The sequence below is a fragment of the Zosterops lateralis genome (assembly GCF_965231275.1).
Source record: "Zosterops lateralis genome assembly, chromosome: 3".
In the NCBI taxonomy this organism is placed as follows: Eukaryota; Metazoa; Chordata; class Aves; order Passeriformes; family Zosteropidae; genus Zosterops; species Zosterops lateralis.
In genome coordinates, this window is record NC_139764.1 from 30,126,510 (window position 1) to 30,152,488 (window position 25,979).

Genomic DNA, 25,979 nt, shown 5'->3' on the forward strand with positions numbered 1-25,979 from the left:
ACTTGAAAAGAAAAGTCAAGGTTTGGGGAAAGTGTAAAAAAAAAATAAATAAAAGGGCAAACTTCCAAACTTCCTTAAGTAGTTCCTAATTTTAAAATCATAGCAGACATATTAAAGAAGGTTTATGGAAATAACTAATATGTACATAGGTGGAGCTGGATGAACACTGAACTACCAGGACAGAAATATATTCTAGAAAAAGTGTATGTGCTTTGGGTGCACGAATATACAAACATGTTGCTGTGTATGTTTTATACACATGGTTTGGCCAGAAAAACTGTCAGATTAACCTGTTTCTGTCTCCTGAAACAAACTGTCCTGAATCCCCTTTTCTGATGTAGAACAGGAAGCAGAAACTGTTTCAAAATGTTGTCAGGAGCATGTACAAATACAAACTCATGATACACAATCAAAATAGCCATGGCAAACTCTCCTGTGCATGCCTTTCAAACTACTTTGTCTATTCGACTTTCCTGTTTTACCCATTTCATCCCACAGAGTACTGTAACAGTAAGTAAGGCACCAAGTAAGCACGGCCAGCAGGTTAAGACTTGTATCCACCTGACTGAGCCAGGTCTTGTTCAGACACAGGATGTCAAGACTGCAGACTTCAAACCAGCAGCCATGCACTTGGCAGTGATGCAGTGGTCAGAGAGCAGGGCTGATCCTGCCTAGAGAGCTCGCAGCCCTGTGAGAAGACAGTGACAGGCAGTCACAGGGGATAAGTCAGAAAGTTCAGGAAAAATTGCCGAAAAAAAGAGAAGCCAAGGATGCAGGTTTCCAAAACATTGGTGTGCCTGGATGGTGCTAACACCAGTGCACACTATTCTACAAATGCTCTGCAATCTCCAGCTGCTCTACAAATTAATGCTGCATTTGATACATAGAAACCTACCGGCCAATTTTTTCCCCGTCCTTTAAATATGCACATTCGGATATTTTACATTCCATTTGGGATCAACCATTATAAACCCTCTGCTGCATAGGTAACATGCCGTCTAATCCACATAATCTAATGCTGTGCAGAAGTGAAACAATTACTTCCAAAGACAGACATGGAAAATGACAGCATGCCACCTTAAGAGTCTAATCAATTTATGTGTAACAGCTGCTACTGAGGCCTCATTGACTACAAAACTAGACCAACAAACAAAACAAAAAATCTACCAAAACCCAGAAACAAAACAGCAACTGCACATACTGCTCACATAGTTGCAGGGCCAAAAGCTGAATTTCTAACAGATGACAAAATGACACATCTCATCTGCAACACATACTTCTTTCTGGACACAGCAAAAAAATAAGAAGGCTAATGTTTCTGACCCTTCTGAAGTCAGAGGGAATATAACCATTATCTTCAAAAGGATCAAAACTGACCCACAAATCTTGTTTTCCATTCTCATGAGCAACTTAATAGCAATCATGAGAATAAAGAGTTTAGGATCACTTCTAAGGTGATTACAGCCACAAAACACCACTGTGAAAAACCTGCAGTTTAATTTTTCTTTTTACTCTTTCAAGAAGAAAATCCATTGCTGTCTGGATAGGCAGGGCTCCATGGGATTTCTCAGCTGGCTTACTGTCCCAGCAGTGAACTGCCACTGAGGAAAGTGACAGCCTCTTCCACGCTTGCTGCCTCACAGCCACCAGTGAGTATCAGGCAGGTTTAGAGTTCCTCAGTGACACACGGATTATTTTTTCTACTTTGGTTTTCAGCTCGAGCAGAAAACTGTCTCAACTCATCCATACATGGGTTTAATGGAATCAGATACAATGGAAAGACTGGACAGACCCAGCAAAGAGGAGCAGAAGACAAGACATCCTCATCCTACAGCAGCAACCCAGTCTCACAACAGTGTGCACATATCATTACACTGCACTACTAATTGGTCAGTGCTCCAACAGCCTGGAATAAAAGATGTTTCATTTCTGTGCAAACAGATCCAAATTGTTTGCTTTCCATTTTCCACCCCTCAAAAGTTAATTTCGGTCTTTTAGTATCATTGAATTAAAGGTAAAAAACATACAAACAAAATCCAATTCCCCCAGGCCACACATAACTTGGGCAATGCCCTGAGAAAAGTTTTCAATGACTTATACCTGCCTGTCAAATACAGGCTGAGTATATTTTCAGTATTCTTTCCATAAACATTCTCATCAGATGTCACACTTCATCAGTAAAATGTTATAGGACACTCTTAAAATCTATATAGTGCCATCACACAGTACCCTGCTTTTACCTTTGTGAGCCTAATCAAAAGCAAAATTAATTCTATGACTTCTGGATCTGATCACAATTCCAGCTTCAACTTCTGTTAGCATCAATTTATTGTTCCATGCAAATAAGAATAATGTAAGGAACTTTATTTTTAATACATGGCTGTAAAGACAGTTTTCAGCACCCTATCCTCAATATCAAGGCTGACTATAAAGAATGTATAAATTTTGCATTTTTGCAAACATGCAAAAAAATAATTACAGGTTTTGATAAGCAGCAAGTAAAAATGAAGGCTATCTACAGACTCAGTTTTGTTTCTTACCTGTCAAAAATCCCATCTGTAGAACAACAGCAAGTTTTAAAGAAGATTCAATGGTCTTTTATACTAAGAAAATAAGCAGAAATGACTGGTGCCTTGGTGAGCTACGAAGTATCAGCTATGAAAATGTCAATGGTATTTACAAACAGTGGAGTGATGGCAGCTTCATAATACTTCAAGAAGACATGGGAAATTCCTTTCAGGAATTTTTTTTCACCACATATGCAAAGTTAAGACAAAATGCCTTTCCTTAAATAATGCATGAATAATGCATCCTCTTCGGACAATGCAAACAGGATTGGAACAAAAAATTTCATAAGACCATTCATAATAGGTATTTGGTGAATATCTAAAAAAAAACTCTAGTAGATTTAACATTGCTGACACATACTCCCTCTCCATCCTTTCTGATGGACAAATGTATTTAAATTTGAGGTTTTATAAAAAAAAAAAACAAGCTGGTTTTTTTTCCACTATTAATTAACTGATTTCACTCTGTGTGTCAGAAAGAAGTATGATCATATTTATTTTTTTAATTTCAGGTTTTTAAATTTATTTATTTATAATTAAGTTTTAAACTGGAATGTATTGTCCCTGAAGCAGCAAAACTTTTCAGCATGCTGAAGAACATAATATATAAACAACCTCTTGCTCACAGTCGTCAGAATTAAGAAAACAATAATTAGTGAACCGTATTTTTATAAAATAATAAAATAAAAAAAAGTCTGGAAGGGACCTTAAAGATTATCTAGTTCATATCCCTGTGCCATGAACAGGGACACCTCCCACTAGACCAGGCTGCTTAATTAGAAAAAATATGTCAAAGGCTCACATAATTATTTTAAAAATAAATAATACCACCCTCCCCCCACCCTGCAGTAACTTCCAATGTATTTATCTTAATTTTATTGCAGTTGTAGGTTATGTGAAGGCAAAGAGAGGGCAAAGTCTTTGTCTTTCTTAGTTCAGGATCAAAAACCACACAGAGGCCACAAGAACTGAACTGACAGACCCACAGAGCAAGCCAGTAAAGCAGAATGATGCAACCAGCATATAATGACTGACCAGATTTTTAAAAAATCTCATGTTTTAGGAGAACAAGAACATCAGTGGGATGCATTTTTCTTTATATGATTATAAAATCTTGATCTTCCAGTTTATATTTGCCCCACTGGTTTTATGTTGCATTTCTACAACTGTTCCTGGACTAAAATATGTCCAGGGAATATAACATGCTGTAACCAAGGCCCAGTCTAATATTTCATGCTAAGAAAAAGTAGATTAATCATTAAAAAATGTTCTCTGGAATCAGGAACAAAAGAGCAGTGGGAACAATTTGCACAAACTTAGCCTTTGTGATTCAGTAAATACACCAGCAGTGATTTGAACCTTCCCATTCAGTACTTTGTGGTTGTGCTAACCCAGCATTTCAAAGCAAACTTTGGTTCCACTGACACAATTTCCCATGTCTTTAGTTCCATAGGGGAGAGAAAGACTTTTTGAAAATTTCACCTACTTTCACCTCGAGGCTTCATGAGACACCTTTGAAGTTTATAACCTAAGGTTTCTATGGGACAAGGATTTACACAGTTCAAAGAAGAGCTTTAAGGAATGGTCATGGATTACTACTTTTTAAATTAACAGACATCTATTCTTACACAGAAAAAGAAGGAAAAGCAAAAATAATTAAAAACCTCAGATTTTTTTCTCAACAGATTATCACATTTTTAACCTTTTAAGCATTCTACTTCAACCATCCAATAATTTTATTTGTACTCTGCTTTATCTTTCTGAGACCATGAGTAACTTGACAAAGGCAGTAACTTGCAAACAAAACTTATGGGTAGGACCAAAAAAATTATATAATTCTTCATTGTATCATGATAAGATCTGACAACCTCCTTTTCCCCCCAGAGTTTAGATTTCTTTATTCAAATATAACAGAGTAAATTCAGCTTGCCAAGACATTATGTTCTCTCTGCTGCTATTACTTGAATAATTTAATTTAGCATTTGTTTCAAGAACATTTTCAAAAAGAACCCATAAACTCATATGTCCTCTAACCTCTTCAAGCAGTAGCTTCCTCATTTCCTCAAAGAATGTAAACAACTTTAAAAACAACACACTACTAATGGATAAAACATTACTTTTCTCTGTACAAGGCCAGTAAATATACTCCCTGTCTGTCAATGCTATTTACAGAATTATGGTAACTGTGCAATCAGATAATGGTTAATGAATTTTAATGAAGTCTGCATTGGCTATCAAATCCTGAACTTGGTGATATTTAGGTTCTGGGGAGCTGCCTGTGGCTTCTTAGACCCAAATCATCAGTCTAAATCCAGTTAAAAAGCAGAGTGAAACAATACTCAGATATTGGGTTACACATGTGGCTGAGATTACATATTAGCCTAAGGGATATTTGAACCACTTCAAGTGTTTTATAGAATAATACCACATTGAAGAGCACTGTAGAAAGCAGTTAATCTCCTCGGGCATATCACCCAGGTACAATTCTTTCCTAACTTTTCCCACAGATTCATGGCAAGTTTCCAAAAGTTCAGAGGTTTGGTGAGTTTAAGCCTCTTTAAGCTCAGATTCCTATCTAAAACTCCCTAATTTCTGATCCAGAAATCTCATTAGATATGATCTTCTCCTTTCTCATTATGCTAGAAAAGCTTTGCAAGCTTCCTTTCCTATTCTTGTTGCAATACAGTGGTTGCCATTAAAGGACTTCTTGAATACTGCAAGCATGAGAAGGTGTGGCACAAGACTGAATGGGTGAGGCTTCAGGAACACGACCACCAAGCTTCTCACATCTCAATGCAACCAAAAAGGACTTACTAGGAGATAATTAATTATACCATAGAGCTATACAGAACTTTAGAGTCCTGAAGACAGACCCTCTTCCTGGTCAAACCTTATTTTATTTTTACTTTTTGATTGTCTAAAAACACAACAAGAGAGATTTCTTGCATGGCCACAATAACCTAATTAACTTCTCTTTTAAAACTTGTCCTCTACTGTATGGGTCCATAAATGTGGTGTGTTATATTCATCAATATATCCAACACACCTATTTTGCCCTTCTGAAAGTTGCCTATACCCAATCGTTTCTTTAAGAAATGCTCAGGTAAATGTATTAAAAAGTGGCTGAATTAAGTTTTAAAAATGCTTTTTTTTTTCATTTGGACTTGATGACCCTTCTGGGTTCCTTCCAACTCAGCATATTCTGTGATACTGTGACTTCTACTCCAGAAATTCAACAAACACTGCAGACTGAAAATTTGAAAGAGGATGGCATCACTCTTTGGCATGCTTCTTGATTAAGTCTAATGCATTATGCATTATGCCCTTTTGGCTCTGGCATGGCATTGCCAGCTGTGGTTCACTGCTTACGTTCCTGATGGGAAAGCACAAGATACTGTAACACTTCTCTCCTTCTTTCTATATCTTTACTCTCAGCAGTGGAAAACGCAACTTGAAAAGTGTTCTATCAAATTTACTATGTACTGTTTACCTGCATTACAACGTGTAATACCTTTTCTATGTAATGTATAGATAACAAAACATTATGTATATGCATATTGAAATACTTATAGGGAATTCTTAGTTTCTTCTATCTGAAAAACCTCACTTAATATTATAGTTGGTATTTCCAAGTGCTCAGACACATCATTTCACTACTCCAGAGGATGATGAAAATACAGTGCAGCTACCTTAGTTTTGAGATTTTTAATGGCATAGACAATATTTTCAGAAATATCACTTAAAAGAAAAAGTGTAAATATTGATACTGCATTACAGGGCTGTCTGTTTACAGATGTGGTATTAGGAGGATTTCTCCACTCCATGTGGGTGAATAAGATGCAACATTCACCAACAGTTACATTTCAAAATAGCTTCTCACTTTTAACACCTACCACAAAAAATATTATGTGCAAAGTGCCATCTGATTACACACAAACCTGCCATCTGTGGTTCAGCAAATGCCCAAGTCATCTATCTCATGATACTGGGATAGTATTCTGGAAAAATGTCACAATATGCTTTGCAGTTTTCCTGGACATCTGCTTTGGCACTGTTAGGGACTGGGCCAGACATGCTCTTGGTTGTTCTGCTCATAAATCTTCTGCAGAACTTCACAAGAACAGAATTCAGATTTGTCTTTTCTTTGGCCCTTTATACAAAACAATTCTCAAAAGGGGATGAAAGGAATCTAGCAAGAGGTTTAAAATTCACATTTCAAGTGAAAAATCCATGAGGACACAGAATTAATGAAAACCTATAAATATATGCAAAATCCTTAGTCTACATATAACATTCCCTGTTCAGCATGTTTTCAGAATCCTTCCTGAAAATTAAAGTCTTTATGAATATCCATTGATCTGTGTAAGCCCCACATACTACCTTATTTTGTTCTTATGATAAACATCTTATGAACAACATAAAGCCTGAGCCAGGCTTTTTCAATACCTATTGAAAGTCATTACTCATCCACCTCTCTTCACTGTCTGGATTTCTGCAGCTCTACAAATGCAACAGTGACCTTTAAAAGCATTAATTGTATCTGCTTTATTTTCCATACTTTCCTGTTTCCAGAACTTGATTAATTTTTGGCAAAGCATATGCTTCACACAGCTGAAAACCCTGGCAATTCACAAGTATAAATTAGTCAGACAACAGGAAGCATGTCCAAAATTCTGCTATCATTTAAGCCATCTTAAACCCTCTGAAATGAGTAAAGCAGCACAGAAGAAAATAGTGTGTTTTATTTTCAGGGCATAGTTTCTTCTACAACTCAGGAAGCAGTTTTAAGTAGCAGAATTCTGTGTGATTTCAATATTGGGTTTCTGAAAACAGAAAAGAGAAAATAAGTACCACCACAGACTTTTCAAGAAACTACTTAGCAGTAAGAGTATTCCAAGTTAGTTATTTTGTGTGATTCTGTGAAGCTTCATGAAAAAACTTATTTATAGAAGATTATGAAATGGATCCTGTTCATCCTTCTATAGGCTGAATGTAAACTTAAATACCTAAAAGGACAATTTTCCTTCTTGTGAACTTGGCAAGTGCCCATACTCTGTAAGAGTTGCAACTGAGTGTTTCTTGGCTGTATTAAGGATAAAATGGGGTGATCTCTCTGGGTCACAACTTAAGTTATGGAAATATGCAGACTTACTGCTAGCTGGTATTACCCTATACACTTTTTAAGTAGCGAAGTTTGTATGTTAGCCTTCAGAACACTTTCCATAAACACTCTATGCATTGCTATGAACTATGCATTTATAAGCACAGCCAAGACTTGGAAGCAGCCTTTTGTTATTCAAGTTTTCTCAGTTCTGAACAATTACTATGTAATGACTGATCAGTTTAACAGAAGAGAACAGAAAGCCTTAATGATGAGATATATTTTATCTGTACATATTGTACACATTTACGTTTACTGTTTCTTACTGTTTGTGGAAGTTTTCTATACTCTTCACACAGTATTTCAGCCTTGGTGAAGTTACTGTGGACTCACAGGCCCACAGGTGACACATCACTCACTCTTCTCCAGGGAGAGTTGATGTCACAGATTATCCTTGTCATAACTTTGAGGAGCTGGAACCATGTGCTGAATACTTCTCAGCTTACAGAATGGCCTTGGGCTCCACTTATGCAGGAACACAGAGAAGTTCCCTACATGCTTTATTCACAAGCATGACTCTGTGGAGTGGGCATGGCTACTCTTACACAGCCAACAGTAACTGTGTAAGAATAAACCCTGCATCAAAACCCCATGTTTGGTTTTGCTAAAACCACTCACCCACAAGTGAGATAAAATGGCACAAACAGTGAAAAAGGAATCTGATAGTGCAGTTTTGCGAAAAGGAGGTAAAGCATATACTTCAAGCAATACTCTTCTACCCAGGTTCGGCCCATATATGGTGGATAGAGCAGAGGACATGTTATGCCAAAATTACTCTGTGTAGATGCTAAAAAAGGCAATGCAAATTTTACTAAAGTTGCAAACTCAAGTGTTTTGTAAATTCTACTTCATTCCCATGGTGAAAGTCTCTTGTGTACAATTATAATTTACTAAGCTTACTGTTGTTACAAAAAAAAAAAGTTGCATTTAAGTGCCCAAATGAATTCCAAAAAGAATCATTTCCTGCATTTGGAAAAGAAGCTGCAGAAGAATCAAATTTTATATGCAGTTTCCTTTTTCCTGACTCTTCCTTTGGGGTGCATTAGTTGTTTACTTGTAAGAGCAACACCTAACACTCATGGTATAAAATGTTTCCCCTCAATCTCTTGTGGGCTTTTTTTAAATAGCATTTAAAACAGTCAACTAGCATAAATAGGCATCCCAACAGCTACCCATGTGAGCATTATATTTTCATTTATTTTAAAGATAGGTTTTATTCTTGCAAATTTATTTTTATCCTGAGCCCATTAGAGGCAAATTGTGAATAGTGCTTTACAGTCATAAAATACAAGTACAACCACAAAGGGTGCTAGGACAAGGGACCAGTGGCTCATGTACTCAGGTGTCTTTTGTCCAAATGAGGGAGCCTACAACAGTTGTGAGGATGGTCTCAGGATGTAGGTGCAGAGGAAGGACAGAAGGAAGGCCACAGCAGATGTCTGCAGTGACAGATCCTGTTACAAACCAGTTAAGCACATTCCTTCCAAGTGATGCTGCCACAAGTCATATTACTCTTATCCTTCCCACTCTCCCAAGACAAAACTAAACTGAAAGCCACAATACAGCTTTAAACACACAGGATTTCATTTAAAGCAGCAATATTAAATTAAGCAGCTGGATAAGGAACAGCACTGTGTTTCCACAAGAGCTGTAAGATTAAGAATGCCAGATCAAGAACAACCAGAACGATGTTAACACAGCCATAGCACAAAAAGTTCTGTAAGTGAGGGGACTGCTCCAGTTTGAAAGTCTGCTATCCCCTTCACACTGTTTGGATGACAGTATTCCTGTCTCCTCTAATCTCTGCTAAAAGATAGTGTACAAGACAGACTGACTTGCCAGGGAACTTACTGGCAAAGCATCTGGGTAGATACTCTGCAAATTTCTCCCCTCAAACATGCCTCAACTGGAAAAACACACTTTTCCCAAGATCAGAAGTGTTTAATACATAATTCCAGCTACTCTGTCCAAGAGAGATGAAAACAGCACCTTAAAGGCCCTCAGCTCTCTACCTGTTATCCTAAAAACCTCCTGTCTGCACATGATCAGATCAGGATTAAAATCCTGGCGTTGAATTTCATGCTTGGCTGCACTAAGATGTCTTTAACACAGTGAACTACTGACATAGTTAACTCTAAAACCCTAACATGAGGACCAAGGTTAAAAAAAAAAGTCAGCACAAACTCCAGCTTGCCCTCACCTATTTCCTGAGGGTAGTTGCAGTGAACTGTGCCACAGACACTGACTTGGGACCATTCCCCGGGACTGTCGAAGCCTCAGTTGGTTACAGCAAAGCAATGCTGCAGCTGCAGCACTCACTTGTATACATGCAAACTAGGAACAAGCCCTAGCTTTGAGAGGGCGTGAAAGAATCCTGTTCAGTTTGGGTGCTACATCACGAAAGAAAAGTCCTTCCTGTCTGAAAGAGGAGCATTTAGACTCTACTGATTGATGCTGGAGGAGTAATTTCTCCTGCGGGCCCTTGATGAGCCTGGCTGCACTGCTGGCCTGACTTGAAGTTTAACACTAAAGGGACTAATGTGAACAATGAATCTTCAGTGAGCTAACCAGGCTTTAATAATCCTTCAAGAGCAGCCTGCAATAACTGAGCTGCATAATAGCAAGTTTCCCAAAATGGGGTCATCATGCTGGAAACAGGAGCTTGTGTGTGTGAGAGAGACAATGATTACAGTATTTAATCATCAGCTTCACTGTTCCAACTATTCTTGACCATAGTGTCTACTTTGAGACAATGCAGTGATCGTGGTCAGTGCAGTCACACTGGGTAGCAGTCACCAGGAAAGCCAAATTTAACATATATTAACTATATGAATTTCTGAAAAACCTTATTCCGCCAAAATTTTGTATATTTACATAACTTATTAACTGCATGATATACGAAGCATCACCAGATGCTATTATAACTTCTAGTGATTACGGAAATACTCTGAAGAAATAGTAAAAAAATAGTAAAAATAAGTATATTTAAATTTTTTATGGTATGAACTGCCTGTATAAAACCAGATTTGGGAATTCAAAAATACCTACATCTTCTATGTATATGCATATATAGCAACATAGGTTGGTTTAAATTACGTTTGAATATAAACATGTATAAATGTATATTAAAAATAATAGAAATGGTAAAAATAACATCACTCTATGCTGACTGACAATTTTATTCTACCTTTTTACTATAGTTAATACTTATCATTAAGAAACCTTTGTCAATATTTTATATTTAAATTGTATTAAAATATTTTAGCATTAAAATAGCTAAAAATACAGGGGTTAATTTAGTCTTTTGTCTCACACGTACAAATCCACTGAAGCAGGGATAATAATCAACAGAATTGGGTCCTAAAAAGTTCTAATTTGACACTAATCAGTAATAAAAGGCAATACAAACTTGTGTTAAACTGATTACACCCATATAGCAATATCTGTATAATGGCTTTAGCTGCTTAGCAACAAAAGTACAAGAATACCAGATAAAATGGATTATAAGCTCTGATTAGTCCCAGATGAATGTAAGAGTGGCAAGTCAGGTTAATTTGCACTGTATATCATAAATGACACTCCTCTGAGCTATAATGGCAGAGGACATTTAATATTTTTTTGTACAAATGCACATAAAAGACATAAGACTTTATTTAACCTTACCAATGACAGTTTTGGTCACATACTACAAGGATTCTATCTAAATTAACTTAGAAACCATGACTTAAAGAAATCACAAGCATGATTTTTTCTTTCCTTTTTCTGTTTTGCGCTTTCTTACAAAATAAATCACTTTAAAAATGGAACTCCATTTTACACCTTCCCACTGGACTTGCAAATCTTTTTTGGAAATATTTAAATACAAGCCGTAGTGGAAGGAAGACTAATTAATTACTCTTGGTTTTTAGAGGGGTCTGATGCAGAAAGAAGTTCAGGGATTTTTCAGAGTAACAAAGGGATATCATGACAGCTGAAATGAATTTCAGCTTTTTAAACAACAGAACTTCTAGCATTACTCAGAGTGTGCTAGGTACAGTGCAAACAGCAGCAAGGAATAACACCTGAACCACAGAACTCACAGCCTAGGATAAAGCAGCAGTAAACCACTAGGTAGCATGTAACAGTTAAGGGACCAACACAGTTGCACCAGGGTCACTACAGCCTCTTCTGGATGTCCTCTGCCATGTCACATGGCTGATCTCTACAACACCAGAACACAGAAAAGAAGTGAATGGCCTCGCTGGTCAACCCAGGAGCTGTGCTGTGGATAGATACACTGATTTTAACTGTAAGGAAGAGTAATGTTTTTATGGGTGGCAGAAGTCTGACTATTTACCTGTAGTAACTGACTTTCTCTAACCTTTATTTAACTAATTGTTTCCTCTAAGAAAATTGCATAATGTTGACTAAGGGCTCCTTACAAGTTCTGCAACTCTATCATTCAACAGGAACATTTTTGTGCACTAAAAATACTCTCTACTACATCTGTTAAACATAGTGTTATGAACAGAGCAGGTGAGAACTATTTTGAAATTTATCTGATTTTATGAAGTAGCATAAAAAAATCAAATGGCAGATGTTAAAAGCAGCAACTCTCTAATCTTCTAATTTTATACTGAATTATCATAATAAAGCTTTTATTGCCTTAAATAACTTAAACTCCATTTCATTTCTTAAGTATTTATTAGGATAATTCATTATAAATTATAGGGTGTGCACATACACTTGTATGCATTTCATAAGGTAGAGGTCTAGAAAATTTTAAGTGCTTATGAAGAAAGTTGACAGGGGTGTAGGAGGAATTAAGTGAAGCGACTTATGTTTTCTAGACCTTTCCATAAAAAGCACTTTTAATTCTCACAGTTCAGAAACATCCAACTGAATGAAGACAAGGACGTCTTCAGAGAAAACATGCCTAGAAACATCTAAATCCCCTTTGTGAGCCACCTGACGGAAGTGCTATGTTGATACCTCATGTTGATACTGTTCCATAGTTGATCCCTGAAGCAGGGTATGAGCTTGGAGGGGAGAGGACACTGAAGAGGGGAACTGGGCAGCATCAGATTACTGTCAGGTAAGATGCCCATTATTGAAAAATCAAGGGACCAACACATAGAAAAAGAGAAGATGTGAGGAAGAGTGGAAACAAAATCAAACCTTGAAAAAGCCCTATGTTTCCTCAATACCTTTATTAAGAAAACAATATCTACACAATGAAGTACTGAATAAACCAAAGATGATGATCAGCAAAGGTCAGTTATTACAAAAATGCTATATCTTGTATGCTTGGCCTGGGGCAGGTTTTGCCATGGGAGTGCCAAATATAGAATGCAGCATTCATCATTCATAGTCCTACTGACAGACCACAGGCAAAACACAACTCAAACCTCTGAAAATGTTGACAGACACAATGACCATATCCTGGCAAAACGAGAAAGGAAATGCTGCCATAGTATAAGAGTGTTGAAAAATACTATCCAAGGGTGACACAGTTTTACAAGATATGCTGCACTAAAAGAATTAAGCTCCTTCCACATAAAAATCCAGATCAGCTGGGGCCTTGCCTGTAAATTTTACCTTCTTTCTGATATGTAGGACTGGGTTGCGGAGCTCATTCCTCAAACTACTGCAGACAAAACATCCTATATCAGCTTTGCACACTATATCCCAAATTTTAGAACTCTCTCAACTTCCAGATTACGGAAGATTTCAAAACTATTCCTGAAGTACAATTCTCAAATATAATTTTTTTTTATCAATCTAAAATGTTGATGGGGGCGGGGGGGGGATGGTGGCCCATTTTTGATGGGCTTAAAGCAAATTGGTTTGATCAAAATCTGCTTTTGTATTAAGCAGGAACATAAGAGATATCAGTCTCAAGAATATTTCTTTAAAGTAAGGAACCTAGATGAAATTGTTAAAAGAAGTGAGATAAATGGAGTGGAAGCCACACTTGTGTATAACGTATCTTGTTGTTAGGCATTATTTGGCATAATTTCTGAATCCCAAAGTAATTTAAAGTATTATCCCTTACTTGTCTGGATAATAACAGATTCATTTGGTAAGTGTCACTAATGAAAAGTCTGCTCCATGTAAAAAATTAATAATACTGCAATGAACTTACTGTAGAAAGCATATTAAGCAACTTTTCTACAGTGTCTTCAGTGGATTACTGAAGGAAAACACTGCATCATATAAAGTCAAACTTCTGTATCTGCATTTTTGTGGACAAGGAACACAGCAAGTAATCTCATTACATAAAGACAAACTCTGAGTGCTTTGACAATGAATACTGAGTCAATCTTCCCATTAAGCCAGGGTGTATATGACAAATGCACTCTACCTGAAATGTAAAATTTAATTCCAGCATGATCACTTCAGGGACCAGTTCTGCAAAGCACAGCCAGCATGCCATGGCACACAATTGTAGCAGAAGTAACTATATACTACTGTGAAACACACTTAAAACATGTTGTACTGCAGCCTTTGTCTCAATGAAGCTATTTTAACCACAGAATATGTTTGGTCAAGCAAGTTTTTTTACCTGCTTTTCTACTGAAACTGAGAAAATCATTCACTGACTAATTTACTAATTCACTTACTAATTTTCATTTGCAGCCTTTCATAAATAATGTGCAATTTTAGCAGACGTACTGCTTTTGCTTTTTCATATATTTTGGTGTTTGGTACTTTCATTCCTTTCAAAAGAATTCTTTGTAAATTGTTCATAGGACATGCTCAAGAAAACTCTTCAATTTTTCAACCAGGGACTTTAATTTGATTAGGTATCCCTAGGTATAGTTTTGATTGTATGATAAGAGACACTAGCCTATGACTTGTAACTATAAACCATTTTAGTATGAGTTCCTCTGAGCTCAAGAAAAGCCCGAACTGCAGTTTCTCTCTGTTAAGAGATCTGGGAATAGAGAAGACAGTGAGAATAACTTCTGAGTATCTTTGATGAATGGCTTTGGAGAGTAGGGAGGAAGGCAGAAAGCATGGTACAAAAGAGGGAAGAGCAGACTAAAAATACAAAAGGAAAGGAATCTCCAGGAAATCAGAGGAGTAGCAGAAGGACCTTCTGTCATAATTTACTTAATGTACAACTGATCTTTACCAATGTTCTGACACATGATTCCCATCAGAGTGCTGATCCATTTATTTACACTCCAAGGAGTACACTCAGTCCTAAAAGTCCTTTTCTGTTCAGAGAGTTTATACCTCACCCCACTACAATCTTTTAATCACCTCTTTCACCTGAAACTACATGCTTAATTCTAGTTATAAATTTTAAAATCATACATTAAAACATTTTAAGAGTATGTTTACACATATTATGAAAATCTGAATGTGAAACACCCTCCACAGACATACACACCTTCCTGGCATGTTGACATTGCTTTGTGTCAACTTCAAAACATATAAAATGCTAGCACATTTTCATATTTTAAGAACTGCATAAACCTATTAATTGTTTGCTGTTTCCATATTCAAACCACTATAATCTTGATCCTACTAGCCATTTTCCTATGGCTTTCCCACTGCGCTATTTATCTTTCCTGACAGCTTTGCTAGAAGATCTTTTTGTCACAGCTTTTCTGCAATTCTACACACAAGCATTGCACACTGGATGTTAAAAACATTTGTACTTAATTCAACAAATGATACACTCCATTAACCTACCAAAGAAACAGAAAATGGCACCTCAGTAGGTGTCATTTTTTGTGTATTTTATGCCTGTGGGGTTTTTAAATTTTTTAACTCATTTACTGCCATCTCCTGGTTCTTACAAGGTAATAGTAGTTATGCTTTTTAACAGCAGCCAGTACTCCTGTACAATACCACTGAAATGCCAAAAACTGACCAGAAATATTTTCAAAATATTGCTGCACTTTGTATGTTGTTTTCTTTCAGTCTGGAAATAGTCAATGTTATTCCTTGGGCAGAAACTGGCAAAAGACTTTTGTATCTTACCTTTGTCTGGAAGCAGCAGTAAAGTTGTGTTAAATATGGATGTTTCCGTGCTAATGCCAGAATTCTCTTTTCTGTCATTGTACAGTCTACATCATCATCTTGAAGTATGACATCTTTCTTCAAGACTTTCACTGCATATACTTCATCTTTTCCTTTTAGCTCAGCTAACATTACCTAAATCAAAGAAAAATTCTCTTTACTTGTGAACAACAGATGCCACAAATGCAGGGTTTCATAGGAGTTTGACTGCACTGAAAATAGACAGTTACATACTTGCCTACAGGAAGCTTTTTATAAAATAAAAAGTAAAGTACCATAATTTTAGAAGCATGTAGCTCTGCTATTCTTTATATTTGAAACAGAAGGTATCTGTTCTGTTTGTTAGTTAAGTATCTTAATGAGTACCTATTAGTGAGGTCTCAAAAATTAAACAAGGAAGGAAGTTGATGTAAAAGAAATTTATTTCCCACTTTCATCTCCCACTTCTGGTAGCGAGATTTGAGTGTGATGGACTTGGTATACAATCCAAAGTTACCGTTCCAGCTTCTTACAAGTTGTTGATTTTAACTACTACTATTGTTTACGGTTCAGGCCCTATATTCTGTTTAAGGTCAGTTCTGGCTTGGAGCCAGGATAATCTTCAGAGAAAGGATTAGACAAACAGGGACACAAAAGAACTGCTTCTGCCCTGTTCCCCTGCATGCGAGGTTCCCGTAATATCAAGGAAGGAAGAATGTACTTCTGCAACAGATTCATATTTCAGTCCACCTCTGAGTCCATTGCACAATAGTGTAGAAAGCAAGCATAAAAGCCTTGTAAACAGGGCAATGCCCCTTCCACCCTCACCAATCCCCTACTATGGGAAGGTATCTGGTGAGTTACATCTCTGCTGCTTACACTGTATTTTGGGCAGCTGTCTAAGCTCGGTCATATCTGAGTGGAAATGCTTCAGTTCTGCTTCCTCCAGCATTGAATACACCCACTGAGGAAAATAAGTACACACAATGTTCTGTGAAATAAGTAAACTTGAACTGGCAGTTATCAAGAGAGGAATTAACCCCACAGCATTATTCCTGACCTGATTTTTCTTGCTCGACCACAAGGAATTTTGTTGAACAGTATGTATGTAACTGTATGTGTGTTTTCATCAGACGGGGGGGAAAAAAGCTACCCACCTTGCCAAAGCTGCCTTTTCCTAATACTTTGATGAAGTTGAACTCTTCAAGACCTATTCGCTTGCTCTGGGCCTGTTTGACCTCCCCATTTTCACCATTCTCCCCAGGTTTGTTATGTTGGTTGTCTGTTGACGTTGTAGCTGTTGCTCTGTGTTCCTCTCCCCGATTGTCAAAAGATAATGCTTTCCTAATGTTGTTTTCCAGCTCTTTGATTTCTGTGGAAATGTGAGGAAAAGTTAGTTTTAATCAACTGTCAGAAAACCAGCCTGTGTTAGTCTGTATCAGTGTGGGAAGGGACATTCATCATCTCTGAATGCCATGTTTAAGAGCATTCTGTGGTTAAGAATAGATATTTAGCAAACTGCTTCTCCACCTTACAGTAATCAGCCAAACTCCTGCTCTAACAGGAAGGGTGGCCTTTTAAAATGAACTTAAGAGAATGACATATCCAAAACTTGAAAGATAAGTCAGAATAGTAGCCAAATAGTTGTTCTAGTGACTTTGGGTGTTCCTGTACCACAGAGAAGTACTTTGTTTTGAATATCCCTATCTTCCTGTAGCACTTACTCATCTTCCTGCTTAAGTATTTTAGAGCTGTGTCTTCAAAAGTTCAAAGGATACTTGGCCGTCCCAGTCCTTGAAGTCAACATGAATGGAGCATCTTATTCAGCTCCAGCTGTTACCAGACGCCTGCCAATAAAGTGTTTGACCACTTCCTAGTGCTGCTTCAAGCAGCAATTGTGTAGATCTGCTAAATGGTTCTGAAGGTTTCTCAGTATTAAATAAAGAGAGTCCTGGTGACTAACAGTCCTCAGGGTCTGCCCCGAGCTCCTGCGTGGTACTTCTGCCTGATGGCCTTGGAGCAACAACTTTACTGGACAGCTATAAAGGTCAAATTAAAGAGAAAATTTAGACAAATTCTTTCTTTTTATTTTAAACAAAACATCAGATACTTTTAAAAATAATGATTTTATGAAAACAATGGTTTATGAAACCAAAAGGTTGACAAATTTAAATCAGTGCTGGATTCAGAGGTCACAGATTTCTGATTTTTAAAAACAATTAGATCAGATTCAAAAAACGCTGCTGACGTACACATTCTGTCAATCGGCTGCTCAGCTCAATGAAATCAGGTCATTTCAGTGAAGATTAAAATGTCTGTGTCCAAATCTATGCATAAAATAAATTGCTGAAAGGAAACATGGTTGTAAGAAGCCTCTAGAGACCATATGGACATGCTAGCATAGCCTGTCTGGATGGAAATTTTTATTATTACCAATGTTCAACAATGCTCAATTTCAATTTTTATTATTACCAATGTGGAATTACAAGGAGTCAATTTTATCTCAAAAACTTATTAACAGATGGGTTTTCAGGTAAATAAAAGGCTCTCTCTCGAGTTTTGTGTTACTGTTTAAATTTTTCCAGTTTTTCAACAGATCATATAAATTACTTCCATAAATATATTTTGTTGATAAGGACCCATGTAGTGAACTTAACACTATCTTAAGATGACTGTTTTAGAATTTTCTCTTTAAAAGCCACCCAATTTCCCAGATTTAAATTAAATGAGAAGCAGGCCTCTTTGAAAAAGATTTTACAGTTCATAACTTCAAATGCTTCAATTTCTGGTGGTAACTATTTTGTTGTTTTGTGTCTACAGAGGCTCATGATCATAGAATATTTTTTTTATTCCAGAAAAATGTGTGACAAAATATGTTATATAGGAAATAAGAAGATTTTTTGACCTTGATCACATGGAGATGTTGGTGCTGATTTTGACCTATCTTCTTCTGATGACGCGCATCCCGGAACTGGTGGTTGAGTCTCTGCACCTGCAATTAGCTAAAAACAATTCCAAAAGTGGTACTCAGCTGTGATCCTCCTGTGCCATGAGGAATTTTAATTCAACAACTTTAGTTCAATAGTAGAAGCCTGAAGGAAAGTGAAGATCCTCTACCCCTATGGATTCTCACTGACAGAACCTCAGCCGTACAGGAGATGGCATCACATGAAATGGAAGCCGTAACACAAACAGAGAAAAAACAGGCAACTGAAAGAAAAACAGGTTCTTAAGATGAAATAAATGTGGTACACATACCCAATGAGTGGGAAAGTTTTGAGCAGTCACTATGAGTCTGTATGCAAATTTATCCAGTAAATACATTTAACGTGTATCAGCAAGCACTGCAAACTACCTCATGCAGTAACAACATGACAACACCTTTTCCCAGGAGCGTCAGATCAATTAATTCATTCTCGAGTTTCCTACACTTCTGTAACATTTTAACACTGTGTACAGGGGATCCCAGTGTGCAATGAACAGGACAATGAACAGAAGCAACTGTCAATGTTTAAAGAAATTATGGCACAAATTGCCTGTTTCTGTGAGACTGATGGGTCTGTTGTGACAATCATGCAAATAGAGATACAAACTGTGGGCCCATTCTCATCCAGGATACACATCATCACTCAGGTATAACTCCATCAGTTTTGGATGTACTTGGGGTGATCTATGCTTTCTATTTCTAGAACAGCCTGGTTATTCCTATAGAAGGCATGATAACTCCAGAACTGTCATCTGGAAAACATCTCCTCTTCACAAGAAGCAGCACATTGCTTGTTTATCAACATTTACAACACTATGGAATAGTGCTGTCTTCCAATCAATCAATCAATCAATCAGTTATTCTATGCCAATTCTGAGCCATAACAGGTATTTATATTTTTAACTGTTGCCAGTTAAAATGCTGGTTGCCTCTCTGTCAAATTTCCTTCCTCAAAATTAAAAAGGGGAAATTTTCCCAGAAATTATAGAGTTGAGATCTACAACATTGTATCAGGTCAAAATAAATTTCATATCATAGTTCAGAATAGATGATTTCCACTTACAAAAAAACCCTCAAAATCTTAGATCTGTACTGATGTATAAAAAAAAATATTATCGTGCAAGTCATTTGAGTAGGATTGAACCCCAACTAATAATATTACAATACAGTCATATGCATCTGATTTTTTTAATGTGACAATACACAGTAAAATTACCTTTTTCCTCCTCTGGCCACTATTAGTGATCTTATCTGGAGTGACTCCAAGATCTGCAAGAACTTTAGCTATGCCTCTAGCATCCACTCCACAGTTTGGTGCCACATTTGTTTCACAGCGTCGATGTACATTCATCTTGCAAACTGCAATGAAATATAAAGTAATACAGTAAACTAAATACTATCTTGGCATGCACTTGCCTAAATCAGATCTTATTGGACCTATCAATAACTTTATCAAATAAATACAATCTCAGTAGGAAAATACTTAGCTGGATTTGAAGGAACACTTCAATGCTAATATAAAGTTATTAATATGATTATCATTCTTCTGATATGATAATGTAGAATAGTATTTTCATACAGTGCCCAGAAGAGAGGCAGGAACAAATGAAGCTATTGAATGATCCTGTAATTCTTAAATTAGGTTGAGTTAGAAGAAAAATCCTCCAGAGCTTGGATTTTAACTGTCCACTATGGAAAGCACAACATTAAATCCTTATGTATTATTGCTTCTTGCACTATTTACTGAAGTAGATTAACTTCTAATGCAGGCAACCATAAAACTGACAGCACTTTAAGTTTTAATAAAAATTAAGGGTTAAACACCTGCTTTATTTAGATGGCAATCCTGTTACTAAGCTCTTTCCCCTAAATCTCCTGAAACTATTATACTGTTACAAGGAGAAAAAAAAAAAAAAAAGGCTACTTTGCTTCCAGGTTATGTGACAGTGGCAAGAATACAGCTCCATTAAAACCCGTGGAGTGTAGATTTATTAGGAGCAGATGACATATTTTATCTGAGACTTCAGTGCCCTCTTGTGGAGCAAGACATAGAATACAGCTGCAAGTGTGATTAAATCCTAGATTAATATTCAATTGTTTAAGTTCCTAATTTCTTTATTTTTTAGAGAAAAGGATATTATAAAAACATGTATTTATAAAGTTACATTTAATTATATTTTTCATCAACAAAACTTTCGTTGTACAGACCCTAAAGAAAAAACCAAACCACATTGGCCTCTGAGAGTATGCCCAGGCACTGTATCTGGCCATAACCATGCACTTCAGAAAGCTGATGATGTTCCTTTTTGAGTATGTTTCGGCTCACAAAAAGAGGAAAGAAATTGCTAAACATAGTATTCTCAATGAATGTATATTCACTGACAAAACCTTAGCAGCAAATAAAACGTTTCATAAAAGTGGACAAGCCAAACTGCTTGAAATAGCAGGAAAATTTTGTACAGTCCAACTTCATGAACACATTTTGTAAAAAGATGCACAGGAATAACCAGTGAAAAAAACCTGAAGAAGAATAAATCTCTGTTATACGCTTCTCATGGTGTTAATAACCACACTGGGCAAGGAAGTACATCTCTGAAGAAGGGAGTCACTCAGCACTTGTTAAAGAGAGAAAGCCAAGCATAGAGAAAATTACATTTTCAGTTCAGGTGAGTTCTAGCTTTCATGCAGAGAACAGTGCATTTTTACAGGCAATAATTTTATGAACATGGGGAAAGCAACACAGACTTTCTGCGCTATTGTTTCTATGTATCTGCTACACAGTATGAGAAATAACAGTTAAGATCAAATGAACAGTATGGTACTTGAGACAGAAGATGAAAGAGAACTCACGTATGCCCAGATTAGTTAGTTATATTAATTATCTCTGGTTTAAAAAAAAAAAAAAATCAAAGAGGAAAAAAGCCCAGATTTAATTGAAAAGTCATCACTGAATGCATCTCCACCATAATTAAGACAGCATTACAGCAACATCTGCAATAGCTGCAAAGTAATAGCATTTAGAGCCTAACGTTTCCTCACTGTTCACTAGCTAGAATCACAAAGGCAGGCCTGAACTTCATAAATCTCACTGTCTATAATTTTGCTGTGAAAGAAATTTCTTCTTTCCCTTGCTGCTCAGCAACTTGTGACATGAAACATCAGGTCTGACCTTCACCTATCGTTATGCATAATTTTAAATACTGCAAAGGATGTATTTTTATTTATACATTTTATAGATAATGTATTTATAAACTTGTGTGACCCAATGTTTCTGCTGTTGAGAGGGGTACGCAACATGATTTTTGTATTTATGAAGACGGACCTATCCATTCCTAAGGCATAACAAAATGAAAATGCTTATCATTCCACCAGGCACTACTTCCTAAAAACCTGATAATCATTTCCTTCATGACATCATTTCCTTCCACCCACAAATTGAAGTATTTTATTAACTATTTCTAAAATATTACTTTACTTTGCAATTGTTGGTACTCTTTTCTTACCCATTATACAGATCTGCTTGAAACAATGAGAACCAAACAATTCTGACAAGAAAAAATTACAGAAATGCAACTTCCAGCCATATTTTCACATATAGTTCCTGCACAGAGTACATAGTCCTTAAGTGGCAGACCATAATGAATCCTTCATTTTCTGGAATAGAGGGTCTAAGCAGACCATCAAAGGATGATTTAGCTGGGTATCAGAATACCTCATATTCTGGACATGTGCATGCAGGACTGGTTCTACCTACTCTAACCAATAAAAAATAGCAATTTTTGAAAATGGTATTAAAGGGTAAAGTAGCTAGAATATTGATATTTAAAAAGTTTAACAAACCTAAAAACACAAAAAGCATATAAACTGAAGCTATGTAAATTGTCACGCTCATTATTTTCTGTTAACTTCTAATGTCTTGTGGGGCAATAAACCTACACAGAAGTGAGTGCAAAATGCATTTCTTGATGTCTGACCTCTGCATCTGTTACTCAACGGTGTTGTCAACAGGGTAAGCACCATGTTCTAACCATGATGGAAATCCTTACATTGCTCCACTACTTGTTTTCTATTTATTTCTGTACAGGCTAACAAAGTGACTTGAAGCCTTTCCAAGTCTACAAGTGACTCACAAAGAAAAAGAAAAGCTCTGAAGTGGTGCCTTACCTTTGCATTGTAAACCTTGTCTCAAAAGACCCCAGAGCAATGAACCACAGTGGTCACAGAAGGTGGGCACTTTGTAATTGTGAATGCTGAACTTGTGAGGCATGTTGACACTGAAACGCTGGGATCCCACTTGCTGAAAAAGGACAGCACAGCATATTTCATTTTAATTAATTTCTTCAAAATCGGAGTATGCTGAGGCCCTGTTGCATTTTGAAACCACACAGAATTCAAATGAGATGAAGTAGATCTGTGCTCAGATGATGACCATTGCATTGACATACTCCAACCCCAGCATTCTTTTCACTACTTTATTTGGGGAAAAGAGGGGGAAGGGCTTCTGTTGTCCAAGAGATAAAGACTAAAGTCTACTTCCTAGTACTTTTGGGAACAACAAATACATAGCTATCAGGAAAGATCTCAATGTGGAAGGCAAGGAAGTCACTCCCAATTGTTTTAGGAATATGAGGCCAAATTAATACAGGACTAGAAAAAGAAATATATCATAAACCCTTTACCTTTTCATATCCCACTCTTCTTTGGATTATGGTAATGACGGTGATAACCTGTTGTGTTCAGGGTTTCCAAGGTATGATTACTTACTAATTAAAGGATGTCATTGATAAGTTTTCATAGTGGCCATTGCACTGCAGGAGATTTATTTTTATGTTTTTCCTTCCCTTTTCTATTACCGCTGGCTTTTCTCCAGTGATCTAGTACCCCTTCTAAACAATGAGACTATCAGCAAAGTATGCAAGTCTCCACCAGTCTGGAGCCTGGGAATATAAACCTGCACAAGATTTTGTATATTCCTGTGAGTACTACACAAAACCAGCTCTAGGCCAACACAGTCCTTTATCACAATCGTATCCATGTGATCACATTTTGGATGTAAAATACTGGTTGTGGACCAGATATTACAGAATGGTTCCAGTAAGGAAAATGCTAGTGAATTGCACAGAAAAAATGAGGTCATGAGATAGTGCCTCAGTCAAACTCATGCTGAAATTCAAAGAACAGATTACAACTGCCCTGTTAGATATAACTCCAATTTACAACTTAAAGGTAGGCCTTTTCAATTATATGAATGTAGATTTTTAACAAATAAAGTTGAGAAATGTAGTTTTTCTGTGTCACCAAGGAACTGCGATCACCCAAAGACCACCTTACCTAAGCCTACGGTGAAATACAACAGGCCCTTGCTGTTGTACAAAACAGGACAGTGAGCATACATTTGCTTTTCTGTTGAAGCACAAATCAAAAATTTCTGTGCAAGAAAAAGCACTTGCTGTTTATACAAAATGAGAATTAAGGACTAACACTCAAGGCCTAAAACTATTTAAAAAAACATAATGACATTCTGACAGTTTGGATGTAGACCTTGTTGAGGTGAGACTTTGCAAATTCTGGTCAGTCTTTTATGTAGGTGCCAGATACTCATCCAAGCATCCCAGCTCTCCTATCACCTTGCTGAGGGCTCAACCAAAAAAATTCAGCTAGGGAAATGAGGGATCCCAGCCTGCTTCTTCTGAACTAAACTGACAAGACTTGTATTAACTCAGAAATGGAGAGAGAATGTTAGAAATTAAAAGGAGTTGCAAGAACTCTCTGAAACTTTGAGCTCAGATGTTATAGAAAGTAAACCAATTAGAAATAAATCTCTCTATAATTCTCATGTAAGTGAAACTGTGATGGAAATCTAGCATTCCAAACTAAATGCTACACCACAAAATAACCAGAAGGGCACAAAAAAGCATCTATTGATTAAACAGAGCAGATGACAGTATTTTGAACAGATCAAAGACATAATTTCATATATAGAAAAATTAATTTCTAAACATTTACCTCATCATGAGTTTCCTGGTTTTTTAAGCCAGCACACTTCGTTATTATAAGTTCATGGCATCTCTTGTGAACTACACAAGTGCAAACTAGAAAGACAAAAACAGATGAAAGAATGAGTTTTCATGAAGATTAATTTTAAAGCAGAAGTCTGATCTCAGAAGACCAGAAACACTGGGACTTGAAAGTATGCAAGTGACTGGTGGTGATTTGGTAAGTCCTAAGAAATAAGCTGGTTTACAAAGGCAGAAGATAATGGACTTTCAAAAGACTACAGAATTTTATGATAACTAAAGCATATCACCAAGTATCTAATCTGCAAAACTACAAATTACCTTCTGAAATGTAAACTGCATTTTTTCTTGATTTTTACATATGTGATTTATTTATCTGATGAAGTCCATGATCTCCACATTACATGAGACACAATAGCACAAACAATTCCTGTTTAAAGAGCTTCCAAAGGAAAACAGATAAAAAGATAATGCATTGTAAAAATCAAAAGAATAGAAAAAAAAAAAAAGTCAAACATTCTTTCTGTAACACATTATCGTAAGTTGATAGCAGTAAGAGGTTTCAGGAGGCAAAAATGTTTGCCAATATACATCCTTATTTCTTAATCTATGAATAACATTTGCAGATATGACAAATAAGATAAACATTTACTATGTCTATCGTACTGTAAAATTCAAGGTCATTAAACAAAGTAAAAAGCCTCATAATGAAGTAATGAATTCCACTTTCTCCAGTTTTGGTCATTGTTGTAAGAAAAAAAACTTAGATCAGAAGTCAAGGTACCTCTCTGTGTTAATACAGTAATTCTTACTATGTAAAGCATGTAAAAAAAAAAAAAGCATTCTTAGCATGTAAAGCTCTATTTAAAAAAATAGCATTTACTTACATACAATAAGATTTCATAACCCTTTTGTAACCAAAAAATCATCAGTAACTTGATGGTTTCTACTTGTAAGATGAGAATTAAGTACTAACACATCATCCCAAAAGTGATTGCATAAAGAAGTAGGAGTACAAGGAATTGAGTTGAAAAATGGGAGACAAAAATGAAGCACTTGTGCAGTCTTCGCTATAACCTTCTGTAATGATGACCTCTATAATTATCTCATCTATTTAAATTACAGTCTTGGCAATTACCTGGAATTTTTAAACACAGAATCTTAAGCAGAATAAAGAGCTCTCAATTTTAAAATGCACGACTTGAAAAATGAAGAAGCCAACATCTGCAGGTATGGTTCCTTAGACAGATATACAT

General features: G+C 36.4%; 1 protein-coding gene across 1 annotated transcript in view; it reads right to left on the reverse strand.

Moving 5' to 3' along the window:
- The window catches only part of PRKCE (protein kinase C epsilon), a 283,512-nt gene that overhangs the window by 81,304 nt on the left and 176,229 nt on the right, over positions 1-25,979 (reverse strand). The window contains exons 5-10 of the mRNA XM_083855960.1: positions 24,713-24,798; positions 22,871-23,003; positions 19,923-20,065; positions 18,626-18,722; positions 16,878-17,092; positions 15,703-15,876 (exon numbers count right to left, since the gene is read on the reverse strand). Of these exons, the coding sequence (XP_083712086.1) occupies positions 15,703-15,876; positions 16,878-17,092; positions 18,626-18,722; positions 19,923-20,065; positions 22,871-23,003; positions 24,713-24,798 (848 nt within the window). The remainder of the gene's footprint in view (positions 1-15,702; positions 15,877-16,877; positions 17,093-18,625; positions 18,723-19,922; positions 20,066-22,870; positions 23,004-24,712; positions 24,799-25,979) is intronic.